Source organism: Xyrauchen texanus, chromosome 34, assembly GCF_025860055.1.
Source record: "Xyrauchen texanus isolate HMW12.3.18 chromosome 34, RBS_HiC_50CHRs, whole genome shotgun sequence".
NCBI classification, from domain to species: Eukaryota; Metazoa; Chordata; class Actinopteri; order Cypriniformes; family Catostomidae; genus Xyrauchen; species Xyrauchen texanus.
Genome location: NC_068309.1, coordinates 5,406,160 through 5,431,836, shown reverse-complemented (window position 1 = coordinate 5,431,836; position 25,677 = coordinate 5,406,160). Strand labels below are relative to the sequence as shown.

At 40.6% G+C, this 25,677-nt stretch overlaps 1 protein-coding gene across 2 annotated transcripts; it reads left to right on the top strand.

Annotated features, from left to right (window-relative positions):
* Window positions 1-429: 429 nt before the first annotated feature.
* LOC127627688 (protein transport protein Sec16A-like) lies at window positions 430-25,652 on the top strand. 2 transcript variants are annotated; one of them, XM_052104179.1, is made up of 31 exons: window positions 430-559; window positions 3,271-6,215; window positions 6,349-6,482; window positions 6,646-6,740; window positions 6,837-6,960; window positions 7,069-7,258; window positions 9,563-9,713; window positions 10,033-10,175; window positions 10,616-10,677; window positions 10,768-10,906; window positions 11,166-11,405; window positions 11,493-11,590; window positions 11,959-12,040; window positions 12,151-12,268; window positions 12,399-12,510; window positions 14,645-14,750; window positions 14,866-15,006; window positions 15,104-15,217; window positions 15,641-15,815; window positions 15,954-16,309; window positions 16,795-16,842; window positions 16,963-17,124; window positions 18,980-19,069; window positions 19,170-19,226; window positions 19,313-19,442; window positions 19,571-19,714; window positions 19,791-19,876; window positions 21,104-21,157; window positions 21,572-21,631; window positions 22,524-22,601; window positions 24,458-25,652. In XM_052104179.1, exons 2-31 carry the CDS (start codon window positions 3,315-3,317, stop codon window positions 24,521-24,523), a joined length of 6,456 nt encoding a protein of 2,151 aa, XP_051960139.1. In that variant the 5' UTR covers window positions 430-559; window positions 3,271-3,314; the 3' UTR covers window positions 24,524-25,652. The 2 variants fall into 2 exon arrangements, with proteins under 2 accessions (XP_051960139.1, XP_051960140.1); XM_052104180.1 differs by lacking the exon at window positions 21,572-21,631 and having other exon boundaries at window positions 24,458-25,651.
* The last annotated feature ends 25 nt before the right edge of the window (window positions 25,653-25,677 follow it).

Sequence of the window (25,677 nt, the reverse complement as noted above, 5' to 3'; positions counted from 1 at the left end):
GCATACTCTGGCAACTCAAAACAAACACAAAGGCAATGTTAAGCTTAATTTAACAAACCAAATAGCTTTCAACTGACAAGTGATTTTCTTGCACCAAATTAGCAATTTAGCATGATTACTCAAGGATAAGGTGTTGGAGTGATGGCTGCTGGAAATGAGGCCAAAAATGACTTTTTTTAAAAAAAAAATAGTAATGGTGCTGTTTTTTTTACATCAGTAATGTCCTGACTATACTTGTCGAATGCCACTTTGGTGAATTAAATGACCAGTGAGCAAAACCTGAACATTATTCCAAACTTTCAAACGGCCAAAAGTTTGTAAATACACATTATAGCCCATCCAAAACAGAATTTTTTAATGTTTATTTTATGATGAGGGGGTGGGCCAACCGGGAACGATTAGTGACGTCACGTGTACACGTCGCCAAGCAGGACGCGTTCGTCCAAGATGGCGGACGAGTGTCAGCCGCGGTGTTCTGCACTTTTGTGAAGAACTCAACTCAAACTGCGCTTCGAACGAGTTTTGTGTGTGTCGCGGCATCTCGGACGGGAGATAAGGGGTAAGAGTTTGCGGACGTAGTTGTAATGTTTGTGGTCAGATCGTTCTGTAGTTCGAGGAATTAACTGTTAGTGTTAGCATGCTAACGGCTACTGGCCCAGTCAGCTGTCACCTGTAATGCCGCACATCCTCTATTTACATTTTTACACTTTAGTTTCGCCTTATGATATTCCCAAATGTTACTGTAAATGTTAATCTACACGTTCAGTTGATGTTTAAAATCCTATATTGTTGATGCACACCGGATATTGGTGTTTTGCCTGCTTAAGTTCTAGTGTTTATGTGTGTTTTGTTTTGACAGTTGTAGTATATCTTATTTTAAGCATCAATTTTCCATTTACATAATGTCACTAGTTTTGTGTGTTATTCTAGATGTATATAAGGGCTCTCTGAAATATATATGCTGATGGAGTTAAAGAGACAGGAATTGATGAGGAGGATGTGACATCAGCGTGTTAAAAAGCATGTAAATTCAGTAGGGAGCGATATATATAATCTCAAACAGTACAAAATCGCTTTATTTATTCCCTTGGGGTAATATTAATTTGGCTATACAAATGGCAGAGACTGGGATACAGGTGAAGGCATAAGTAGTTAAATAGCTTTGTTTTACAGTTTTTTAATTATTATTATATAATAATATATACCAGCCAGCAGCCATATCACACTGCAGCTCTCGCCTGGTTGTCCACTAAAGCTAAGCAAGGTTGAGCCTGGTCAGTACCTGGATGGGAGACCTCCTGGGGGAAACTGTGGTTGCTGCTGGAAAAGGTATTAGGAAGGCCAGCTGGGTCTGTGTGGGTCCTAATGCCCCAGTATAGTGACAGGGACACTATAGTGTAAAAAGGCACCATCCTTCGGATGAGACGTTAAACCGAGGTTTAGCTGTGGTCATTAAAATCCCAGGGCAAAGAGTAGGCCTGTACCATGGTGTCATGACCAAATCCCCCCCATTGTCCCTTATCTGTCATGGCCTCTTAATAATCCCCGTCACTGAATTGGCTACATCACTCTACTCACTTCTCTCCACCAACAGCTGGTGTGTAGTGAGCATACTGGTGCACTATGGTTGCCGTCGCATCATCCAGGTGAATGCTGCACACTGGTGGTGGTTAAGGAGATTTCCCCCCCTCTACTATGTAGAGCACTTTGTGTGTCTAGAGAAGTGCTATATAAATGTAATTATTATTATAAACAAAACACCATGATTATTAATATAAAAATAAACAGCCAATAATTATAAATATCTAAAAATTACATAATAAGTTATGAGTCCACATTGAATCTGTGCCTAAAGAATTTGAACCCATTCCATTCACAAAGCTGTTCATATTTCCCACCCTCCTTCATGTTTGTTTACTTAATATTTTGGCTAATTTGATTGTTTTTATCTATAAATATAGAGTGTAGGACTCTTATCTTAATTTAATGCATTTTAATAAGTCTTAATCCATTCAGCTGAATTGAACATTTTTATATATATATTTTCTTTTAAAGTTTGTTGAAGAAATGCATGTAATATAAATTCTTATATTTTTTTTCTATCCATTTTATCAAATGTTTTTAAGATCATGAATCTCTCGTTTCTTGTGAATCGAAACTTTTGAATGGTACTGTATTTTTTAGGGTTATATTGTCCACCACTGGTCATGTGAACCAGTCATTAAAGACAAAACATGGTATTTTAATATACAGGAGCTGTAGGCTATCTGTCCACTGCTGGTGTAGATTAAACTACGCTCTCACAGAGGAAGGCCCCTGGCATTGAAAAATGTCCAACAGGTTTCAAAGTTCAATGTAACTTAATTCAAACTTCTTTCTGACACCTGGCCTGCAATGTGCCTGATATCAGGTTTCTGATCAGGGTGACTCTTCATAAGTTCTGACAGTAGTTTACTGCTGTTCTTATTTCTGCTCATTATTGGGCTTTTGAATATTAGATATAGTCTGATATTATGTTGATAATCTGTTTTAGACTATTGTCCACACTGATCCTTTAGAAGCATGAATGGGAAAATCAATTTAGTCTAAAATATTGGCCAACTGGAGGATGGTTTTAGTATTTAAGTGGTAAAACCGTGGTGGAATTTATATTCGCTACAGGAACAGCCCCAGAGAAGCTTGTGTTTAAGCACTTTGCTCAGCGACTTGTGTTTTGAAACTGTAGCCGAAGTACAAATCCATTAGGCTTCCTTCATTCTCAGTGTATAAAAGGGCTACTTGACCTTGTACGGTTATGGGAGTGGTGTTCTGTTTCTGTGTGCTAGAAACACTTTTGTGTGATTGTTTTATATATATACCTTTTTATAGAGGTGTCGTGTTGCCCTGTGTTGACACTCAAGGCAATTATATCTCTTAACAAAAATGGACATCATTTTGACTTACTTATGGTACTGTCATTTTGTCTATTTTGTTACTCGTACCCATCCCTACACATTTCAGCTAAATTTGGTTTTCAGTCCTATTCTGTGTTTAGTATTGCTCTGTCCGCACGATCTTCGGTTCTTTACGGGTGTGACAATGGCAAAGAAAGGGGGAAGATGCCTAGTAAGTAATTCCTCCTATTTATAAATCTGGTCTATTGAGATATGGGGTTAGTATGGTTTAGTGTACATCCAATTCAAGTACAAAATACAAAAAGACCCAGTTCAACCTCGTATAATTTTTGCAATAAGAGATTACATAAATCTGAATTTTTTTTCATCCCTTTAGGGAGATTGTGTAAACGCTTTGGAGGCTTGTGAGTGTAAGTGAAGATGCAGCACCCTCCTCGGACAGCTCCCCCTGGAGCTAGTGGACCTCCGCCTGCCTCCGGTGGCTCAAATGCCTTCAGAAGAAACAGACCCTACAAGCATGGGGCCGCAGCTCCTATGACAGCAGCTGCCTCGCCAAACCAGCCGGTGACTGATCCATTTGCCTTTGGCAGGCAAGGTCTTTCTCCTATGGCAGGGGGGAACCAAACTCCTCCCACAAACAACAACCCACTTCCTATGCAAGCCCCTCCAATGGCAAGGTTCAACCCCAATGCTCCACCACAAGGGCCACCACCAGGCGCACAGGCAGCCTCACCTGGCCCCCCACCAAGAATTTTTACACCACAACCTGTTCCCCCAGGGCCTGGTCCAGTTTCTAGCCCTCCTCCTGCAGAACGAGGATACTTCAATTCCCAAGAACCCATGCCCTATATTGCACAGTTGCCTAACCCAGCCCCTCCTTTCAGTTCTAACCCATCCCATCCTCCTTCCACAGCCCCAACACCCCCGGTTCAAACCCAAACTCAATTTCAGTCCCACCCCATGCCCCCGGTCCCATCCCATTGGTTGCCTGACCACAGAAGCCGCCCACCTTCCGTTCAGAACTATTTTCAGCCAACTAGTGATCTACCGTCTCAGCCTTTCCATTCTCAAGCCCCTCCCATGGTGCCCTCTTCCCACATAGTCCCTTCCTTGACACAGCCCCCTCAGAATCAAGGTCTGTTAGCTCCACCAAATGCAACTGGATTCAGTGCAACTCAGCAACAGAACTCCCACTTTTCAGCCCAGAATTATTTCAGTCAGTCAGGTGGATCCTCAGAGCCATGGTTTAGTCAGAACCCCCAGGACCCGTCACAGCGTGCCTGCCCTGTCTCCTACTCTGAAGCCCCTAGTGACCCTGGAACCCTTTCATTGTTCTTTCTGGGTAATGATGTAGAAAATGTGGAGACACTGTCAGGGGAGGGGCGTGTAAATGGGGTTGCACACCCTTCCCACTCAATGGCTGAGTTGTCTCCTCCTTATTTGAATGACAGTGGTAACATTCGTGCTGGTGTAGGGCCATGCGATTCGGTGGAGAATTTGGAATGTGTTCCGAACCAAGAAGTACTGCCTAGTGAACAACCACCAAGCCATACCTTTGAGGTAGGCCCTAACTTGGAGACACCTGACTCTGCTTCTCGTCTTGCCCGCTCTGCAAGTGTCTCATCCAGTTACAGCAACGTCAGTCACAGCAGCGGACATGGTCCTCACAGTGGCGGCCATGCCTCTCGGCGACAACAAGGTGTAGTGGGAACATTTATTCAACAGGAGAGCCCTCGCCCACCAGATCACCCTCCTTTGCACCTCTCCACTGGTGGGTACTTTGAACAAGTAGACTCTAACTCAGCTGCAGAGGCAAGTCCTACCTTCCCAACTCCTAGTCCTCCTAAGCCAGTTGGTGTGTTCCAGGCAAGTGCAAATTCTTCCTTTGAGCCTGTCCGCTCACATGGTGTAGGTGTTCGGCCTGCAGAGATTGATCGTGCACGTATGGTCATGGAGAAGGGTGGACGTGACATGCAACCTGGAAACCTAGAACAGCCCCCAGACAACTCGGAGACCATTTACTTAGCGGAACGACGGCCCTCATCTCGAGCACAGGGTGCACTGCGCCCCAGTGAGAGCCCCGCTACTACACTCTGGGCTCAAAATGACACTTCCAGTCTAGGTGCTAATATCCTGTTAGCACCTGCAGCACCTTCTCTGGCTGCAACATTTGTTCCAGCACATCCAGCTGAAGTCATCCAGCCACCGGAGGATGGGCCTCTTGATTTACATCCACCTAGGCCACACCCACAACCTTCCTCTGAAAACCTGGAAAACCCACCAGACTCCACCCCTCAGGCAGGTTTAGGATATGCCTCCTTGCTAGTAGCCACTCCTCCTGTAGAGGCCCTGAACCAGCCTTTGTTGATTGCTCCACCATCATCTGATTACAGTTTGATTTCCTCTCAGAATCCCTTGCAACCATCAAATCAAATAAGTTTTCAAGAGGCAGCCACACCTATCCACTCACCCTCTCAGCCATCTGTGACCAATCAAATGGCTCAGACTTCTCCTCCAACCAGTCAGCCACAGACTCTTTTCTCTCACACACCAGTAAACTTTAATTCTTTTTCCTTTCAAGATGTATTAAATCTAACACAAGACAAAAAAGATACTCAATCATCTGTTCAAGCAGCCCAGCCTGCTCTCTCTAGGGCTCAGTCTCTTAGAGGTGATAGCCAGTCTCTTCTGCTTTCTGTTTCCCAAGCTTCATCTTCTGCCGCTGCCACCAATCACAATCAACCTTCAAATTACGAACTGCTTGATTTTTCTATGCATCAACCACAGTCTACAAATCAGGAATCAGGCCCTGCTGTGTCTCAGTCAGCCCATCCTTCAGCCTCTGTGAATAACACACCTGGCTTTTACCTGCAGGTCACCAAAGATGCACAGCAAGCTGTTCAGCCTGACAGCGAGGCTACGTCCCTTTTGCAGACCTCTAACCCCCCTCGACCCTCCAGTAACCAACATGACAGTGACCTTACTCGCCCCTCCCACCCAGTCCAACCACCTCCAGCTCAATACCAACCTCCTCTGCAGACCCCTCCCACTCATCCTGGAGCACCTCCCATGGGGCTTGGGTCTGTTCCACCTTCTTACCCAATCCAGTCTGGGAATACCGCCCCCCAGCCACTTCAAGAACCCCAACGACCTCCTTCAGCTCTAGGTGGTCAACCTGGTTATGGCACTAATCCTGTGATGCTCCTTGGTCCAGGCTACCCAGGGTACTACCCAGGGACCTACCCAGAGTGGACCCAGGATGGAAGACTGCCATACCCGCCCCAATACCCTATGGACCCAAGAACTCAGAGCCAATATCAGGTGCAGTAATCTAATGTTGTTTCAGTGTTTCCATTCAGTGAAGCTTCTAACAAGAAGCTTCTTGTTTGCACACATTGTAAAAACATAAAGAGTAAACTATGCTTTTTTTCTCTCTTTTTTATCATTTTTACAGAATGATCCCTACCGTAGAACCGATCCTCGATATGGCTGGTATAATGGTCAAAATCCCAGTTACCCGGAGGGTGAACGTCAACCAGAAAGACCGAGTTCTAGAACCAGCCAGTATTCTGACCGACCTAACTCCAGGTGAGGGAGTCAGAACAGCACTTGCGACTGGCACAGGTGAACCAAGGTCAAATGGACTTGGTTTGGACTCAAATATTTTGAGTGAATGTGCCCATAGACTGAGTTTCGATTGGTTTGTCATTTTAACATGATTCCCTTATCTTTCTCTAATTTCCTCTCTCAGGCAGGAGTATCCAGAAGACTCTTCTAGACTTAGCCGTAGCGCTTATGATGAGTATTATGCAAACTGGTATAAGAGATACTATGATGCTTATGGAGGTAATGAGTGATCTGCACTACAGATACCTGCTCTTTTGGTATCAAAGTGCAAAAACGTGATGTTTCGGCTTATTGCTTACGCGTTTGTGTGTTCAGATAGGAGCTGGTGGTATGATCCAAATGCTATGTATGATCCACGCTACTATAGCTGGCCATATGGCTATGACCCTAATGCTGGCAGAAGAAGAGAGGTGTATGACAACCCCCAATATCCAAACAGGTACACGCATACATTCTTAAAACAAATATTTTTTTCTTAGACTCTAATACAGTCACATTCCTCAGTGTACCACCTCTCTAACAGTGTTTCCATTGTAACCATTGCTAGGGCAAGAGAGGTATACAATGACCCATGGCAGTACCATCCCGGTTGCGACAAAAGCTTTGACGATGAGGGCTGTTGGCGTGACCCGTACGCGGACGACATTGACAGGCGTTCAGTACACAGTGAGCGTTCAGTGCACAGTGTGCATTCCTCACACAGTCGCCGCAGTAGCTTCAGTTCTCGGTCACAACAGGTCAGTGTTTGTATGTTTTTATTATTTATGTGTGTGTGTGTCTGTGTATTGTGTGATGGGGATGTAAATTGAACATTTCTGCTTCTTCCGATTCTGGTTTCATTATACAACCCCAATTCCGAAAAAATTGGGACAGTATGAAATAGGCTAATAAAAACAAACATTTGTGATTTGTAAATTATAATCACCATTTTCTATATTGAAAGCACTACAACTACACATTATATAATGTTTATAACTTGTGATTTGTAATTATTATTTTATTTTTTTAAATGTACAGTAATTTCAAATCTGATGATTGCAATGTGCTCCAAATAATTTGGGACAGTCAAGTGTTTACCATTGTGAAACATCACCACTTCTTCTAATAACAAGCATTTGTGCAATGAAGACACAAGTTTGTTAAGTTTAGAAAGTGGAATTTTCTCCCGTTCATCCATTATGTAGCTCTTTAGCTGCACAATTGTACAGGGTCTTTGTTGCCATATGGTTTGCTTCATAATGCACCACACATTCTCAATTGGAGACAGGTCAGGACTGCAGGCAGGCCAATCTAGCACCCGCACTCTCTGCTCACACAGATATGCACTTATAATCTGGGCAGTATGTGGTCTGAAGTTGTCCTGCTGGAAAATGCAGGGATGTCCCTGGAAAAGACGGTGCTGGATGGCAGTATATGTTGCTCCAAAATGTGTACATATCTGTCTGCATTCATGGTGTTCTCAGATGTGCGATTTACCCATGCCATGGGCACTGACACACCCCTGGCCCATACAGACACTGGCTTTTGGACCTGATGCTAATAACAGCTTGAAAGGTCCTTTTCCTCTTTGGACCAGATAACATGACGGCTGTGATTTTCAAAAACTATTTGAATTGTGGACTCTTCTGACAAAGTTCCACTTTTCTACTTTCAGTCTAAGATGAGGCCGAGACCAGAGTAGTTGGCAGCGCTTCTGGACAGTGTTGATGTAGGGCAGTGTTGGGTGTAATGCATTACTAAGTAATTAAATAACCTTTTCATTAAAGTAAGGAAAGAAATAAGTAATGCAACATTTCTGGAATCGGGGTTGTAATTAAATTAACAAGTCTCTTAGTTCTTTTAAAGAAGCAGCTCCCCCATTTTTTGGTCCTAATAAATGGACCTAATTATATAATTTGAATAATAATGTTAACATTTTAATTCAAAATTATATTTCTCTTTGTCCTTGTTCCGAATGTATATCTTTTAACTATGTATTGTTACATAAACAACTATCAAGTGTGTGTTCATATATATATATATGTAACAGTAGCAGTTTCTGATTTAAAGGTATGACTTGCGGATTAGTGAGTCAGATTTAGTACCTCTCTGACTGATTCAGTCATTAGATTGATTCATACTGATAATTTGTGAGTTTGAGACAGTATTTTTCGTTACATTAAATTACATCCTAACCTTAATCCAGACTGCAAGCTAAAAACTCAGCTGAATCATATTTTCTTGTGTTGTGGTGCTGTAGTTTCAGTGAGCTTGTTTACATAGACATCAGAAAGCCGTTTATTGCGAGATTTAAGACTCAAATCGGCGTATGCGTTTACATGCACTTTGTTATCGGCTTTCTCTTAACTCCTGTATACATGCGGCTCGGTCAGTAAGCAGCTTTCTCCAAAGCAATGCAATTTCCCATGTGTAAGGAACAAAAATGGCATCTGAAGAAGAGTTCACTATTTGATTCTATATTGCTCCACTTTATTTCCAGATATTTAAGAGTTGTTGCTGTGTTGTTTTCCTTAACTTTTCATCGTGACCTGCAGCAGAATTGCGCCACAATAGTGGGGTTTCCCTCTTACGTAAAACGTTGATATTCCCCCAGTGTACTTCATATACACGTACTTCGTATCCGGTCTGTTCCACGCACACACATGCGCACTCCTCAAATACCTGTGTGAACCCAGCTAGTGCGTTAACATGCCCTCATAAGCTGCATTTACCAGGAGAAACAGAGGTGTGTTAAACCGCTTTATCTAATCCCTTAAATTGCGTTCTCATTTTAATTGTTTCAGAATGCCACTCTCTGCAAAAACCCTGGAGTAAACTTTTAAATTCTTAAGTGCATGTAAACCTAGTCCGAGGCAGTGCAACACCACAGCTGAACAGTAGTAGTGGAAATACCTTCAGAATATTTTAGTACGGTGTTCCATTTGTAGAACAAAGCATGCAGAAGCACACTCATGGTGTTTTGATAAAAATGGAAGCAGTTCTTGTTCGGTTTCTTAATTCCTAACCCTAATGTGTGACAACTTATTTCTTTCTTCCTGCAGAGTCAGTACAGGAGTCAGACAGACCTTGTTAATGCTGCCTATGATGTCACTGGGACCACTCTTTACAGCCAATATCCTGACCCTTCAGAAGCCACCAAATATAGCCAGATTCCTCACACTGCTGACAACACCTGGACGGCCCCAGAGCAGCGTAAATATTACAAACAAACACTCAGTCTACATGCTTACACATGTGTTTTCAAATACAACACAGGTGATGAAAGAGGAATGATGCATTTTTACTATTTGATCCATACTTTTTGTATTGAATGGATTATATTATATTTATAATAAAAATTGATATCGGTTTTTGTCTGTGATCTTGGATGCATTTTTCTTCAAGCTCATGTCTCTGTGAAGCATGCAAATGATGCTACCCTAGAATTTGGCTTAAACGAGTTAAGCGTAATTAAAGAAGAACGCTCTAAACTTTTCCTCCATTTTTTTATTTTATTGTATTTCTTTCTCAGCTCCTCCAAGGCCATTAACCCCTGAGAAGTTCTCTATTCCTCATCGCTGTGCTCGGTTTGGTCCAGCTGGTCAGCTGATCCTTGTTCAACCCAACCTGCCCTCTGCTGGTCAGCCCACACTCGTTGAGATCCACAGCATGGAGGTAACAATTAGAACAGAGTGTAAATACATTTGATATAATTCATTAAAAAGTGATGTCTCAAAATGTAAAAAATTAGATGTTTAAGCAGTTTTAAAGTCATAAATTCTGTAAACGGCTTGTGCATTGAACATATCTAGTGCAAAGATAAATCTCACAAAACCTGTCCAGAGCTTGTCCGGGTCAGATTTCACCTACAATTTAAATAAAGAAATAAGTAATTATAATTTGCTTAAAGAAAAAAAAAATACAAATCCCTTTTAGAGCCACAAAGTTTTTTTTTCCTTGTGACAATGTATCTTTAGACCATAAGCTCCCCTAGTTTTTACTGTGACCACAGATTTGTTCTTGTTTTTTATTATTGGTTATAAATAGTCAAGTTCAGTGCTGGTTGCTCAGTTAGCTCCTTTGTGTCTGATGGCTTGGCTGTGATGTCATTCCAGACGATTCTTCAGGATTCACCAGAGCAGTCTGAATTGCGTTCCTTTCCCGGCCCGCTCATCAAGTAAGAGACGATCTTTATCCATTTAACATGTGCCACACGTATATAGTCATAAGCAATCCAGTCATTTTGTGTGTGTGTGTTTCTCTGTAGGGAGGAGACTCATAAGGTGGATGTTATAAAGTTTGCTCAAAACAAAGCTCAAGAGTGTTTGCGAAATGATAACCTCATCGACAAAGACTCTGCCTACCTCATTTGGGAGTTCATTGTGCTACTATGTCGCCAGAATGGGGTGAGTGTTTGTGTAACCCTAACCTTAAAGGAATAGTTCACTCAAAAATTAAAATTCTGATGTTGAACAGACCAGAATGTAACGCCATTGTCACTGTACTTTTTCACTTGCAGTCTTTAGACATGTTTTTTAGGTATCTGGTTTTATATTTAGTTGGCCTGTTTCAAAATCATCCTCTCCAACTACCTTTAATCTTCAACGGTTGGTTGAAAAAACCAATTCAATTGCAGTGTTTGTTTTGTTCTTTACTCTGTTTTAGACTGTAGTGGGCACAGACATCGCTGACTTGTTGCTAAAGGAGCATCGCTCTGTCTGGTTGCCGGGGAAATCCCCTAATGAGGCAAATCTCATTGACTTCAACAATGAGGCAATAGAGCGCTCCGAGGAAGAGGAGGTGGGGCCAATCTCCCTCCTATCAGACACTTACATGGGCGTGCCAGAGAATGTCGGCAAGGAGACGGAGCGCTTTAGAGAACTACTACTGTTTGGACGCAAGAAGGCAAGACGATACACCGCTATAAATTACATAACTTTTCCCACACATTGCAACAGTGGATTGTAGCAAATTTGTGTGTTTGTGTGTCAGGATGCTCTGGAGTGTGCGATGAAAAACGGGCTGTGGGGACATGCACTGTTACTGGCCAGCAAGATGGACAACAGAACACATGCCAGTGTCATGACCAGGTAAACCATACATGCATGCATGTATGCATATACCACAGAAAATGATCTCTACACATTGCACTGTTTTTAACGACAAACAAAAATGACATTTACTCGACTGGCAATACACTTACATTGAAAGTCTATGAGGATAGCACTGCACCTTACAAATGATATGTGTTACCATGTGACATTTCTGCTTTACTGCATAAACACCATATTTGTTTTGTATTTGCAAACTGAGGGAAGAGTCAAAATTATTATCTGTGGTAATCATTGTAGGAATTTCTGTGGGAATTTCTGTGGGTACAGCATTCCACAGAGATTGTTGATGGATCTTAACTCCATATTAAAAACAATGAGCAATGTTTGTGTTTTGTCTTTTACAGATTTGCCAACAGCCTGCCAATTAATGACCCTCTACAGACCGTTTACCAGCTCATGTCTGGACGAATGCCTGCTGCTGCAACTGTAAGTGTGTGTGTGTGTGTGTGTGTGTGTGTGTGTGTGTGTGTGTGTGTGTGTTGTTATTGGAAACACATATTGATAGTGTTATTCATATCTCTCTGTTTCTCTGTCAGTGTTGTGGGGATGAGAAGTGGGGTGACTGGCGCCCCCATCTGGCGATGGTGCTCTCCAATCTAACTCACACTCTGGATCTAGACACGCGTACCATTTCAACCATGGGGGATACATTAGGTATGTATGCTTTTATAAATATTACATGCATATGCATGGAAACTATTTCTTTCATGGGGGTAAACTTGCACACATATTGTAGATGCATCACTGGCCCTGTATTCATGCTTAAATGTTCTGTGTGTTACAGCAACTAAAGGTCTGGTGGACGCAGCTCATTTCTGTTACCTGATGGCTCAGGTGGGATTTGGTGTTTTCACCAAGAAAAGCACCAAGATGGTACTGATTGGCTCCAATCATAGGTGTGTAAACATGCACGCACACACACAGTCAATCGGAGCAATGTGTACACACTACCATAAACCTTTAAGCTCTGAAGGTGTTTTTAAAGATTTCCTGTTTCAATAGCATACCTAAAATTAAAGGCTTATAACTCTGACAAAAAAAAAACAAGGGTCAAGTGATTAGTATCACTGTCAAGAAAACTTTTCACAGATTTTTATGATATAGATTATAATAATTCTGAGACTCTCAGCCTATGAAACTTTAGCCGAAAATGTACTTTTTTTGTCTTATTTTTCTGATTTGACATAATATACACTGGCGGCCAAAAGTTTGGAATAATGTTCAGATTTTACTCTTATGAAAGAAATTGGAACTTTTATTCACCAAAGTGGCATTCAACAGATCACAATGTATAGTCAGGACATTAATAACGTGAAAAATGACTATTTGAAAAAAAATGTCAGAACATCTTAAAAAAAAGAAAATCCTCCATGTGCAGCAATAACAGCTTTACAGATCCTTGTTATTCTAGCGGTCAGTTTGTCCAGATACTCAGGTGACATTTCACCCCACAATTCCTGTAGCACTTCCCATAGATGTGACTGTCTTGTCGGGCACTTCTCACACACTTTACAGTCTAGCTGATCCCACAAATGCTCAATGGGGTTAAGATCCATAACACTCTTTTCCAATTATCTGTTGTCCAATGTCTGTGTTTCTTTGCCCACTCGAACCTTTTCTTTTTGTTTTTCTGTTTCAAAAGTGGCTTTTTCTTTGCAATTCTTCCCATAAGTCCTCCTGAGTCTTCTCTTTACTGTTGCACATGAAACTGGTGTTTAGCGGGTAGAATTCAATGAAGCTGTCATCTGAGGACATGTGAGGCATCTATTTCTCAAACTAGAGACTCTGATGTACTTATCCTCTTGTTTAGTTTTACATCTGTTCTTCCACATCTCTTTCTGTCCTTGTTAGAGTCAGTTGTTCTTTGTCTTTGAAGACTGTAGAGTGTGCACCTTTGTATGAAATCTTCAGTTTATTTGACAATTTCAAGCATTGTATCGCCTTCATTCCTCAAAACAATGATTGACTGATGAGTTTCTAGAGAAAGCTGTTTCTTTTTTGCCATTTTTGACCTAATATTGACCATAAGTCATGTCAGACTATTGCATACTGTAGCAACTCAAAGACAATGTTAAGCTTCATTTAACTAACCAAACAGCTTTAAACTGTGTTTGATATAATGGCAAGTGATTTTCTAGCACCAAATTAGCAATTTAGCATGATTACTCAAGGATAAGATGTTGGAGTGATGGCTGCTGGAAATGGGGACTTTTTTCAAATAGTGATGGTGCTGTTTTTACTTCAGTAATGTCCTGACTATACTTTGTGATCAGTTGAATGCCACCTTGGTGAATTAAAGTACCAATTTCCCTCTGAAACAGCAAAATCTGTACATTATATCAAACTTTTGGCTGACAGTGTATCTCTGGGTGTAAATAAAGTGGCTCCGAAAATCTGCTTTTGTTTTGTTCCCAATCATGTCAACTGCATCTAAGAAACATTTTGTGACCATTGGACAAAGCAATCAAAAGTTATAGCATTGCAAAAATATTTATTATCATAGTGTCCCAAAAATGTCTCCAAGTCTCCAAAAGCCTCTCCAAACAAATGAAACAAAAACAATTAACTACACATGCAAACAAAACAATGACTAAAGTTATGCATATCATGGATTTCACAGAATCAGTGCCTTTTAGACTCGTTGAGTCTGCATCATTGAGTTTGTGTCATTTGCATGGCGCCGTCTCTTGGCGTAACATTGTGCTTCGTGTGGATGATCTAATGTTCCATATATCCGATTACCTTGATAATCACCTCCCCTAAGTAATGGGATGTGATATTTTATGTTCCCTTTATTTTTCCTGAAGTTCTAAGTGCAAACCTGGCATTTAAGCAACATCAACATAATTGTCAAAGTCATATTCTTAGCTTTTTCTCACTATAATAGGCTAGTTGTATTCTACTCTGAGAGCTTTCCAACAACATATGACACATGGCTATTTGATCAGTTTGATGTTTTTACTGATTGCAATAATATGATAACATAATATCCATTCATGCACTCATGGTTAAGTCTCTCTCTCTTTTTAGTTTGCCGTTTTTGAAGTTCTGTTCAACAGAGGCGATTCAGCGTACAGAATCGTACGAGTATGCTCAGTCTCTCTGCTCTCAGCCTCTCTCTCTACCAAACTTCCAGGTTAGATGTACATATATACATACATCCGTCAGTATATTATGATTTTTACCATAGTAGTCTTAGTCTGTGTTTGTGTATTTTTGAGATCAAGACCTTTGCTCTTTTACCTACACAGGTGTTCAAGTTCATCTACGCCTGTAGATTGGCAGAGGCGGGACTTTGCGCTCAAGCCTTCCATTACTGTGAGGTTATCTCGGATGCTCTCTTGAGTCTACCCAAGTACCACTCGCCTGTGTTCATCAGTCAGCTCATACAGGTACTGTAGATACACTTGCTGGTAAAGTGCTCAAACGTTTATTCAGCCTATGTAGGAATTAGTCAGGTCTGATCTTTTATCATGTGTTTTATCACAGATGTCTGTCAGGTTGAGGTTTTTTGACCCTCAGTTGAAGGAGAGACCCGAGCAGGAGCTGTTTATTGAGCCCGATTGGTTACTGCATCTCAGACAACTCGATGGACAGATCAAGGTGCGTCTCTTTTATGTCTGGAACTGTTGGGGGTAACACTTTACAAGCTGTACATATTGCATAATTATGAGACTAACTAGCAACACATTACACATTTTTAAATGTACACCATTTATTTCTGGAAGTGTTGACAAAAATCTTGCATTCAGAGTTCATTAAAGAACATGACTGGCATGGTTATATACAAATTGTGTCAGAAGGACAAACACAAAAAATTCCTCTTCGGACAATAAAAAACACCAGCAAGCCAATCGTAGCGCTTTCGTTCTGGAAGTGAGCCTCACCCTAATGATTGTGAGAAAAAGCAATGCAAAATGGATTTTACAAAATAATCATATAATCATTGATTGTGGCCAATTATAGTTGTTCAAACTCAGATTTCTCTGTTTACTACAATCCTGTACATGTTCTTGTCCCATACAGGAAGGATCTATAGCTTTCCAAGCAGATCGCAGTACACCACAGCTGTACCACTGCAGTACTCCCTGTTCAGAGGACCAGTGCAGCCAACCTGACCCCTCAAATTTGACCTCTGATCCCCACAATCCACTCATGACTTCTCTTTTGCCACCTGCAGGGGTACAGCTAATGCCACCAGGTACGACAGAGTGGGCAACGCGTGTGTGCGCGTGGAGAACCTGTGAGAGTCACCGTGGTTTCGTTTTATAAAATTCTCTCATGTTTTGTTCATTTTGATGCCTCTTATCCATTACCATTTACTGTTATCTCTTTTTAGCCCCTCCCACTATTCTCCAGGATGGGGCGGCCCCTCTACAGCAGGCCCCGCCTCCTGCTGAAAGTGTCCCGTTCTACCCAGTGGCCTCGGGAACTCCACAGCCCAACTTTGTGTCACCGTACCAGCCTGAAACGTATGAGCAATACATGCTCATGCCACCTCAAATACCCTCACAACTGCCGCAACAAATACCCATCTACAACCCCACAGAAATGCCTCCACAGATGCCACATCAGATGCCCCCACCAATACCTGTGGCAGAAACTGGACCTTCCTCACCTCAGCAGTTCCCTCAGACTTCTCCAACGTTCCCCCCTCCTCAGGGAAAGGACTTCTATGATGAAATGGCACGCATGGTGAGTTATCAAAAATAGAAGCTCAGAACTCCATAATTGTTGCCACCACCATTGTGCTCCCCAAAATTAAGTTTCCAAATACTCTACATTGTTACTTTGTGTGGAATGTCACCTTTCTGCTACTTTTTACTTAATTTTGACTTGTATTTGTCACTAAATGAAAATACATTATTTTAAGTAACAACTGTTACTTGTTTCAGGTATTTTAGTTAAATTGTTATTTTATTTTGTTTTGTGGAAGATATCATTGGCCTAACATTTAAGTTGGTTTTGCATCGTTTGAATGTGAGTCTTCAGATGTCTTTGTCAGTAAATTAATTTGTAAATTAGCAATTTTTTAACCTGAAAGTAACCAAGATATTCATTTGGAAAAATTCACTTTGGAATTATTGTGTAAATTCTTGTTACTTAAAGTAATCTGACCATTGTTGGATGTTTTGTGCTTCTGTAATTGATTAAATGGTTCCTGTTGTGGTTCTCTTAAGGGTCCGGGCAGAAGATCCAGAACTGCTTCACAATCGTCAGTGCACATGGTACAGTCCATCTTTATCTGTTTTTAATTCCTCTCTGTACCTCTGTTTTATCATCATTTTTGAAGAAAACAAAAAATTTCCCAATGCATAAATTCTGCCCTGATTATCTCTGCATTTCAGACATCAGGTCGTCGGTCTCGCACAACGTCAGAGTCGTCCAATCAATCAGGACGAGATCGCAGCAGTTCAGTAGTCCTTAATACATCTCCGCCTCCCCCACCGATCCCAGAGGCTCCGCCCCAGGAAGAACCCAAGAAGCCCAAGAAAGACTCACCCAAGAAGGTCAGTACATATTCACAAATTGTGAGGCACCAAATCAAAACATTGTGCTGAAACGGAAAATCTAGACAAACTGGGCTGAAAACCAAAGATTAAAAAAACATTCTTAATATAATTATACATTTCTTTCATATATATTTTATATAAGTTAGTTGACTAAAATATTTAATCGTGATTAATCGCATTTTTAGTTACGATTAATCTCAATTAAATTTTAATTTGTCTTTACACTTAATTTCCTGTCAAAATGCATTTAGTTCCTTCTTAGAAAAGAAAGTATGTAACAATAATGTTTTATTCATATTTTCCAAACAAAGTGTTCCACAGTATACAGATAGAAATGCACTAAAATAGCACCAAGTAAAGTCTTCTGAGACAGTCAATCCGTGCATCTTATCACGTGGCTCGCTGTGCATGACAATGTGGAGACTCGCAGCATGTGGAGGCTCATGCTACGCTCCGATCCACGCACAACTTACCACGTGCCCCATTGAGAGCGAGAACCACTAATCGTGACCACGAGGAGGTTACCCCATGTGACTCTACCATCCCTAGTCACTCAGCACCCCCTGGATTCGATTTTGCGACTCTAGGGGTGGTAGTCAGCGTCAATACTTTCTGAGCTACCCAGGCCCCCCAATTCAAGTAACATTAAACATTTCCCAAAGTGTAAGTCAGAGGTTAACTAATTGAAAGAACTAGTCCCCATAAGTTGAGTATTAATTACAATGGGCATTAAATCTCTTAAACTCTCATATTCTACAATATTAATCATGGTATTCACATGATTCGTGCCGATTTGAACTACATATGAAATACGGAAGTGCTACACTGTGCTGAGGAAACGCTTCACTCCAGCGAATCATGTAAATGCAGCTTTTCACAGGTCCCATCTGGGTTTGTTTTGGACAAAAATACAGTTTAGAGGTCCTTTCTCCATAACTTGATAATTGACACGGAATCACTGTTGTGTGTGTTTTGTGGTGTGTGTGTGTGTGTGTGTGTGTCAGTGTAATGACCCCTGTACACATCACCGCCTTATTCTAACCTGTGTTCAAAACTCACAGGCTGAATAAAATGTCATTTGAAGATTGATAAATGCGTTAATCACATTAAAGAAAAATTAACCCTTAAACCAAAATGTAACTCTTTTTCTTATTTTTCTGATTTGACATAGATATCTCTGGCTGTAAATAGAAACTGCTTTTGTTTTGTTCTCAATCATGTCAACTGTAACGGAGTAACATTTTGTATTGATTGGACAAATCAATCAAAAGTTATTTACAAAAATACAAAATTAATTTATCCTAGTGTCCAAAATGTTTCCAAACAAATAAAACATAATAATTGTACATAAGAACTAATTACACATGCAAACACAACAATGACTAAAGGTGTGCGTAACATGCAGACATGATTTTAGTAATGAGATTTCATAGAATGAGTTTCATTCTGTGCCATTTGAGTCATCGTTGAGTCTGTGTTATGTACTTGGCATGTATTTAGTGGTGGCCATATGTAATTGGAGTGATTGATCACATGACTCTCTGCCCAAATATGGAGGACTATCACCATTGGTTGGAGCAATCTGAACCCAATCCGATTAGTTTAGTGATCCATGACCTACAGCATTTCTGATGATGTCATCTGATCCAGGAAAGCTAATGTGTTTGTAGCCAGATAGGGAGATGTCAGATAGCCAGGTGATGTGTGCATATTGTTGTTCCTGTGTGTTATCAAATGATCTATGCGCCAAAATTTCTCAGTTATACAAACTGAGAAAGATGCAGACCAACTTGACGATTACACAATTGCAATGAATATGAAATGTCTTAAAACTCTCTTTTTGTTTCTACAGCAGGGAGGTGGAGGTGGTAGCGGTTGGCTGACCTGGTTGTATCCAAAGCGAAAGAATGTAGCACATCTACCAGACGACAAGAACAAATCTGTACGAACTTTTCTGCTTTCTCTTTCCAACTACTTGCTGTTTATTTACACTCTTGTGTCTTGTCTCACAGCTTTCATGGGCATTATTATTCATGTTTTAGATTGTTTGGGATGAAAAGAAGAAAAGATGGGTCAATCTGGATGAGCCTGAGGAAGAGGTACAACACAACAATTAGTTTGTGTTATGCATTAAAAGGCTGTCTGATATATACATCATTCAGTCTAATTCATTTTTGTGTTTCAGAGCAAACCTCCTCCCCCTCCACCCACCAGCATTCCCAAAGCTCCAATGGGTGGTCCAGGGGTGGGTCCACTGGCAATGGGCGGTCCAGGGGCAGGGCCACCTGTGAATATGTTCTCTAGGAGAGCAGCAGGTATGTCACCCCATAATAGGCACTTAGTCACACATAATTTTTTTTCTTCCTGACCCTCTCTTATTGTCTAATCAGTCAAAAGTGATGCTCATGACTGCTCAGTAAGTGTGTTTTTGTGCATGTTTCAGGCACAAAAAGGAGTCGCTATGTGGACGTGTTGAATCCTGGTCGTGGAGGTTCTAAACCTGCCGCTGCAGTACCGCCCCCTGCTGACCTGTTTGCTCCTCTCGCACCCATGGCAATGCCAGCCAACCTCTTTACACCTGCTGCAGGTGTGTGTTTGTGTACATCAGAGTATTTGTGTGTATCACTGTATTTTTTTGTGGAGTGTAACACTGCTCTCCTCAGCTCCAGATGAGCAGCAGCCAATGGAAGGAAGTGTTCCAGATGCCAGTGGAGAAAATACAGAGCAGACTGGTGCAACTGTACCACAGGTACACATATTACTCGATTTGTCCTGCACAGTGAAAAGCACAAATTGAGAGCATAGAAGCATACAAGTAGTTAGAAAATGGCAAATGTTGTTTGAAGGCTCATTTCTTCAATACTCCAGAACCATTTTAATTTAATTTGCTCATTTTGCTTATTCCATAAAGAGTTATTTTTGCTCAATTTATTATTTTACAGTTCATATAATAGCTACCAGCCTTTCACAGGCATATGTAATAAATCTGTCAGAATGAACACGTTAACTCATGCGATTCATTTAAAAGTTTTACACGTTCATTTTTCTTAATTGCGATAACACTTTTATCGTTAATACAGCATTAACACTGGTTTAAAGGGCGGAACCTTTGTAAAGTGTCCTCCTGGAATCATTACACTGATGCACACTTCACCACACACTTGCAGCAGTGATGGAGAAAGAAGCTCTAAATGCTAAGCCTAGATGGAACTTGTGACAGAAATTAAGTAATTTTCAGCCTTAGTTACATGCATTTTAATTACACAGAAGCATGTCATGTCTTGACTATCACCAAAACGCAGAATGAAACTTTTTGTCTGCAAGTGCTTTTCATGTGGAGTTCAAAGAGACTATTTACACGAATCATGAACGCAGCTTCACGATTGCTGTAGCAAAAGCGTATAGCCACAGTATGCCAGCAGATTAATATTGTGAAGAATGAGTGTTTAGAGATTGAATGCCCATTGCAATGAATATGCAACTTATGTGGAGACTAGTTCTTTATTACTACTAGTTAGACTTTGGGAAGCGTTTAATGTTACTTAAATTGGTGCTATTTTAGTGAATTTCTATCTTTATACTGTAGAAGGCTTTGTTTGAATTTTTTTTATGAAGCATTATCTTTGTTTTTTGTCTTTCCTAAAATGGAAATAAATGAATTTTGACGGGAAAATAACTATATATAGTGTCAAATATCAGCACTTTCAAAATCTGCTATTAATCATGATTAACTACAAAAATGATGCGATTAATCACAATAACAATTTTAAGTGACTGGCAGCACTAATATGTAATTATTTCATGAATGGCTATTTTATTTTATTTTTTTAACGCTTTAGCAGCATTTATCATACAAACTTACATTTAGCATTTATTTTGGACCACACTCAACCACCAAACAAGTAAAACTACACACATTCCTAAACACACGTTTATTATAATCAATGTGTATTAAATGTGTGTGTTTTCTATTTAGATGTTTAATCTGAATGCTTTGCCTCCCGGTCCAGAGGGAACCCAATCAGGAGAGGTCAGATCATCCTTTAATATTTCATCTCTTAATGCCATTTCATCCTGTCATGCCTAGCATTTTCTCCCACAAATGCAAATTAACACAATTATTATGACAGATGCTTTTATATATACTTACTACTTATTACAAATGCACTCTTGATCTGGCATCTCTAACTCTTATTCCATGATTTTGGGCTCTCATTATAATCTCAAATGCTGTTACATGCTAAAAAGTGCATGTTTTTGAGAGTGTGAACGCATGGTAAAGACGTACACGTGCTCTGATTGGCTACTGAGGTGTGTCATCGCTATGGAGAACACTGATTGAGATGTAATGATTTTATGATTGACAGATTGTGAATTAAGTTGCGCTGCATGAGATTAATTTGGGTTTGTGGTGTTTTTGTTTGGTTTATTCCTACTGTTCTAGCTGTCACGTTCTAGCTCAATGAGTTCTCTGTCTCGAGAAGTGAGTCAGCACTTAAATCAGGTACTTTTAGATGGTTTTTATCTGAAACAAACACAAATATCACAAAACCTTTCATGAAAATGTCAGTCATATTTCACCCATTTAAAAAATAAATAAATAAATAAATAGCTTAAAGAAAACTTTTATTTTTAAGGCCATTAAGATATTTTCCATTGTGACATGATTTTCATGACAGTTAAGCACATTTTCTACTCATTTTTAATTAAGCAAAATAAAAAAGACCAATTTTTGTAAAAATAAGTGTGCCAGTAATTGGGATATAAAGAGAATCGCCATTTGAGAATATTCAAAATTACAGAAAAACAGAAGTAAAATATCCAGAATGCATTTGGAGGAAATGTGTTGAATTGTCATAAAAATAATGTCACAATGCAAAAAAAATAAGTAAACATGTAATTGTTTGAGAAAATTAGAAGCTTCATTTTCCACATGATTTTGGTGTGAAATGTGACCTGGATACGATTTTATGAGATTCACCCCCACACACACATGCACACACAAACAACAATTCACACCCTTTTTCAGACACTGTAATAAGAAAACTAAAGTGGGATGCAGTTCTTGCAAATGCTGCACAGTTAAAGCAAGTACTATGAGTGTACAAACACATCTGCACGCTTCTGATGCCACCCTACAGCATGACACCTGTGTTACCTGCAGCCCTGATATCACTGACATCACGCTGAGACAATAGGAAGGGCTCTTGGATTTGAAAGAGGCGTGCTGAAGACAGAGGCTCCGCCCCGTCTTGATGCATGCTTGCACACATTAACTAATCATGTGCCGCATGCTAATCATGACTTTCAGTGTGCATGTTTGTCTGTGTATCCATTGAGTTGGGTGATGATACTGCTCTCCTGTTCCTATGGTAACCACAGCTGTATTCTCATAGGTTCCCACTCAGCAGCCAGCACAGGGACCTCCGCCTACAGGGGGTGTGACATTTTACAACCCCTCCCAATTTGCTGAGGTAGATATAACCTATTTTCTAATCAGATACATGAAATGTTTAACATACCACAGGTTTAAAGCAATAGTCTACCCAAAAATGTCAATTCTGCCATCATTTACTAACTTTCATGATGCTTTAAAACATTGGTTCTCAACTGGTTTTGCGTCAGGACCCAGATTTTACATTGGACATTAAATGGTGACCCCCCCATAGGAAAAAATGTAACCAGTTTTTAATGTATCCTGGGTCGCGTTTTCTTTTATCTTGCATAGTTTTGTTCATGGTTGTCAACAACAAAAGGTACATGAGGTTTTCTCCCCCCCCCCCCCCCCCTTTTAAATATTGAAGAGCCTATTTATTTGTATGAGCCAATTACATTACAATTACAGTGCATCCCTCCCCCTTCCCGGGTTTCAGCACCAATTTAACAAGGTTGGAATGGGAATTGAGGAGGTGGGAACTGGCTGAACAGTCAAAATAATATTTTATAAGAACTTAAATAGACACAAAGAACACAAACGCACACATGGTAGCTGCATGTGGCTCTCTCTCTCCCGAACTGCTGCATTTCCGCTGAATTTATCCCTCTCCTCGGCTGATTAGCCAAATTTGGGGCCGGGCGTGCATAGTCACGGACCAGCCCTAACCTCCTCTTTGTCACGGTATGCAAACATTTTCCTACTCCCTGAAAGATATCACTGAAATAACTCACATGAGATATCTCACCAGTCAACAACAAACAAAAATATGTCCGCGGACAATGACGCTTTCTTCCTGTCAATCATTTTGTGCATTCTCATAGTGTTGTCGTTGCGGCAAATTATTGAGGCTTATTGCAATATTCGGATTTATTATTTGTCAGCCGAGGGCGCTATTTCGCAACTGTTGTGTTTGACAACCGTAGGAACATGCTTTGTGTTAGTTTCAATGGTATCAGTGTGGTGTTTTGGAAAGGGGGTGTGTGACTAAATCAACGGCTCAGTCTCATGGAAGGTAGAACGGTTAAAAACCCAAACATACTCTATGTAAGTACGTGAATGCAGGCGCATCTTGCAACGCAAGCTCGATTTTACATGTCGTTGCTTAGTTAAATGTGTCCAAGGGTAATTCATAAGGGCCCAAACATACTTCATGCAGACGTGAGCGCTTCGCCAAAACACATGGCCAACGCTCGGTTCCATTGTACATACATGCGCTCTTGCGCTGCTTTGGCTTATGGTAGGTTATGAATTGCGCTCTGACACATTTCATAACGCAGTGAAATCGAGTGTGTAGCAAGATGTGTCTACATTCACGTACTTGCATTGAGTATGTTTGGTCCTCAACTTAACACTATACGCTGTATTCTCAGAGTTGCCCCAAGAGGCGCTACAGCGGATTTTCTTTTTTAATAAAACAACAACTGTCATGGCGGAGCAGCAATTTGAAGAGTCTTGCCGTTAGATTATACAAATATTCTGTCATCTTTTTAGCAAATACAAAAGCACTGCTCAACTGTCAACATGTTGACTCCACCACATCCGGTTTCATGCCACCTAAAAACAATTTTGCCCCCTTATGGTCCAAGGTTTGCAACCACCAGAGCAACGCAAGACCGCACATAGTGCATGTACAACGGGACTACACATTGGCCATGTGTTGGCGAAGCGCTCACGTCTGTGTTTGCGGTCTTGCGTGAAGTATGTTTGGGCCCTTTAATCACTTACAGCACCTTTAAAGCAGATCAAAGTCCTTTTGTGGGTTTGTTTACATTAACATTTTTGACAGTTGGAGTTTGAATTAACGAGCAATCCGTTGGCCTGTTTGAACATTCCATTAATGTAAGTTTATGGGATTTTTTTCATATGGTCTCTATTTTTCTCTCTCTGTTGCAGTCTGCTCCTCCAAGTCGTGCCCGACAAGGTCGGTTGGGCCAGAGAGGGTACCCCACAATGAAGTAACAGCAGCGCTGTAGTTCTAGATCTAGTTCCAGATCAGACTGAAGTTTGGTTTCTGCCTGAACTCCTAGAAGCACTGGCATCTGGTCTTCAGCCTCCCAAATAACATTGTCGTCGCCATCATTATCATCATAATTTCCTATCTCTGATGAATTTGGAGTGAATGAATCTGATCCGAACAGACCCTCTTGGCCTAACGTTCCCGTTGCAATCTAATTTCATCCTCATGCAACGTTTATATGGACCGGACGACAGTTCCTCAACACGAGCAGTGTGAACACAAGTGCAATATTGCGAATTAGCCCAGTGTAGTTTAATTTTGCATAGTGTAGTCTGCTTATTTCAGCAGGGTGAATGTGCGCGAGTGTGAATGAATGCATGTATGTGTATGGGGAGGAAATGTGGTCGTTTCTTGTTGATGGAAGGCAGCCAGTGCATGCATTAGTGACGACGATCTGGCCTGCTGTCATTAGAACAGTGCAGCGTACCAGAATGTTTTAGATATTTATTAAGCTTGCTGTCAAGATGAAATGATCAAAACGGACTCTCAGTCAATGGACAGGATCTGTGTATCACAATGAGTTTGTGTAAGCATAGTCATTACATGCAAAGCAAACAGATCTGTTCTAGTGTCTACTTTCAGATCGAGTCCCTAATTATGTCAGTAGCGAATAATCATACATTTATATGATTTACCAAATCCTGTGATCATTTGCGTGATGGCGTTTTTTGCTCAAATGTCATTTATTATTTTCCTGACCATCTCAATCTCTGATTTGTTTCTTTTCATGTCTTATTAATCACACAATTATTCCTTGCTCGTTCCGGTGTCCATGATAACAGCGGGGTTTTGTAATTCCAAAGGACGGCTCTGTTTGAAGAAAGCTTGGATTTTTCCATTGTGTTTAGAAATTGACTGTACAATTCTTTACAAAAGTGGTAATAAAGATATTTTTGAGCTCTCTAACACTTCAAAAAGTGTGCTTTTGCATGCACGTGCCTATTATGTGTATTTGTATGGTAAAGTGTGGTATTATTTGGATTAGATAATCCTAATTGGAGGGTTTTTTTGTGCATTTAGTTTGTCAAAAAACTTGCTAGATAGATGAAGTGATAGATCTTGTTCTTTGATGCTTTATGCATTTTCTCTTCTCTAT

Excerpts from the sequence above, each read along its gene's own strand:
- LOC127627688 (XM_052104179.1), top strand. The coding sequence starts at position 3,315 with ATGCAGCACCCTCCTCGGACAGCTCCCCCTGGAGCTAGTGGACCTCCG. Across the intron at positions 6,961-7,068 it reads AACCCCCAATATCCAAACAG|GGCAAGAGAGGTATACAATG; the intron begins GTACACGCATAC and ends AACCATTGCTAG. Across the intron at positions 10,176-10,615 it reads TTGAGATCCACAGCATGGAG|ACGATTCTTCAGGATTCACC; the intron begins GTAACAATTAGA and ends ATGTCATTCCAG.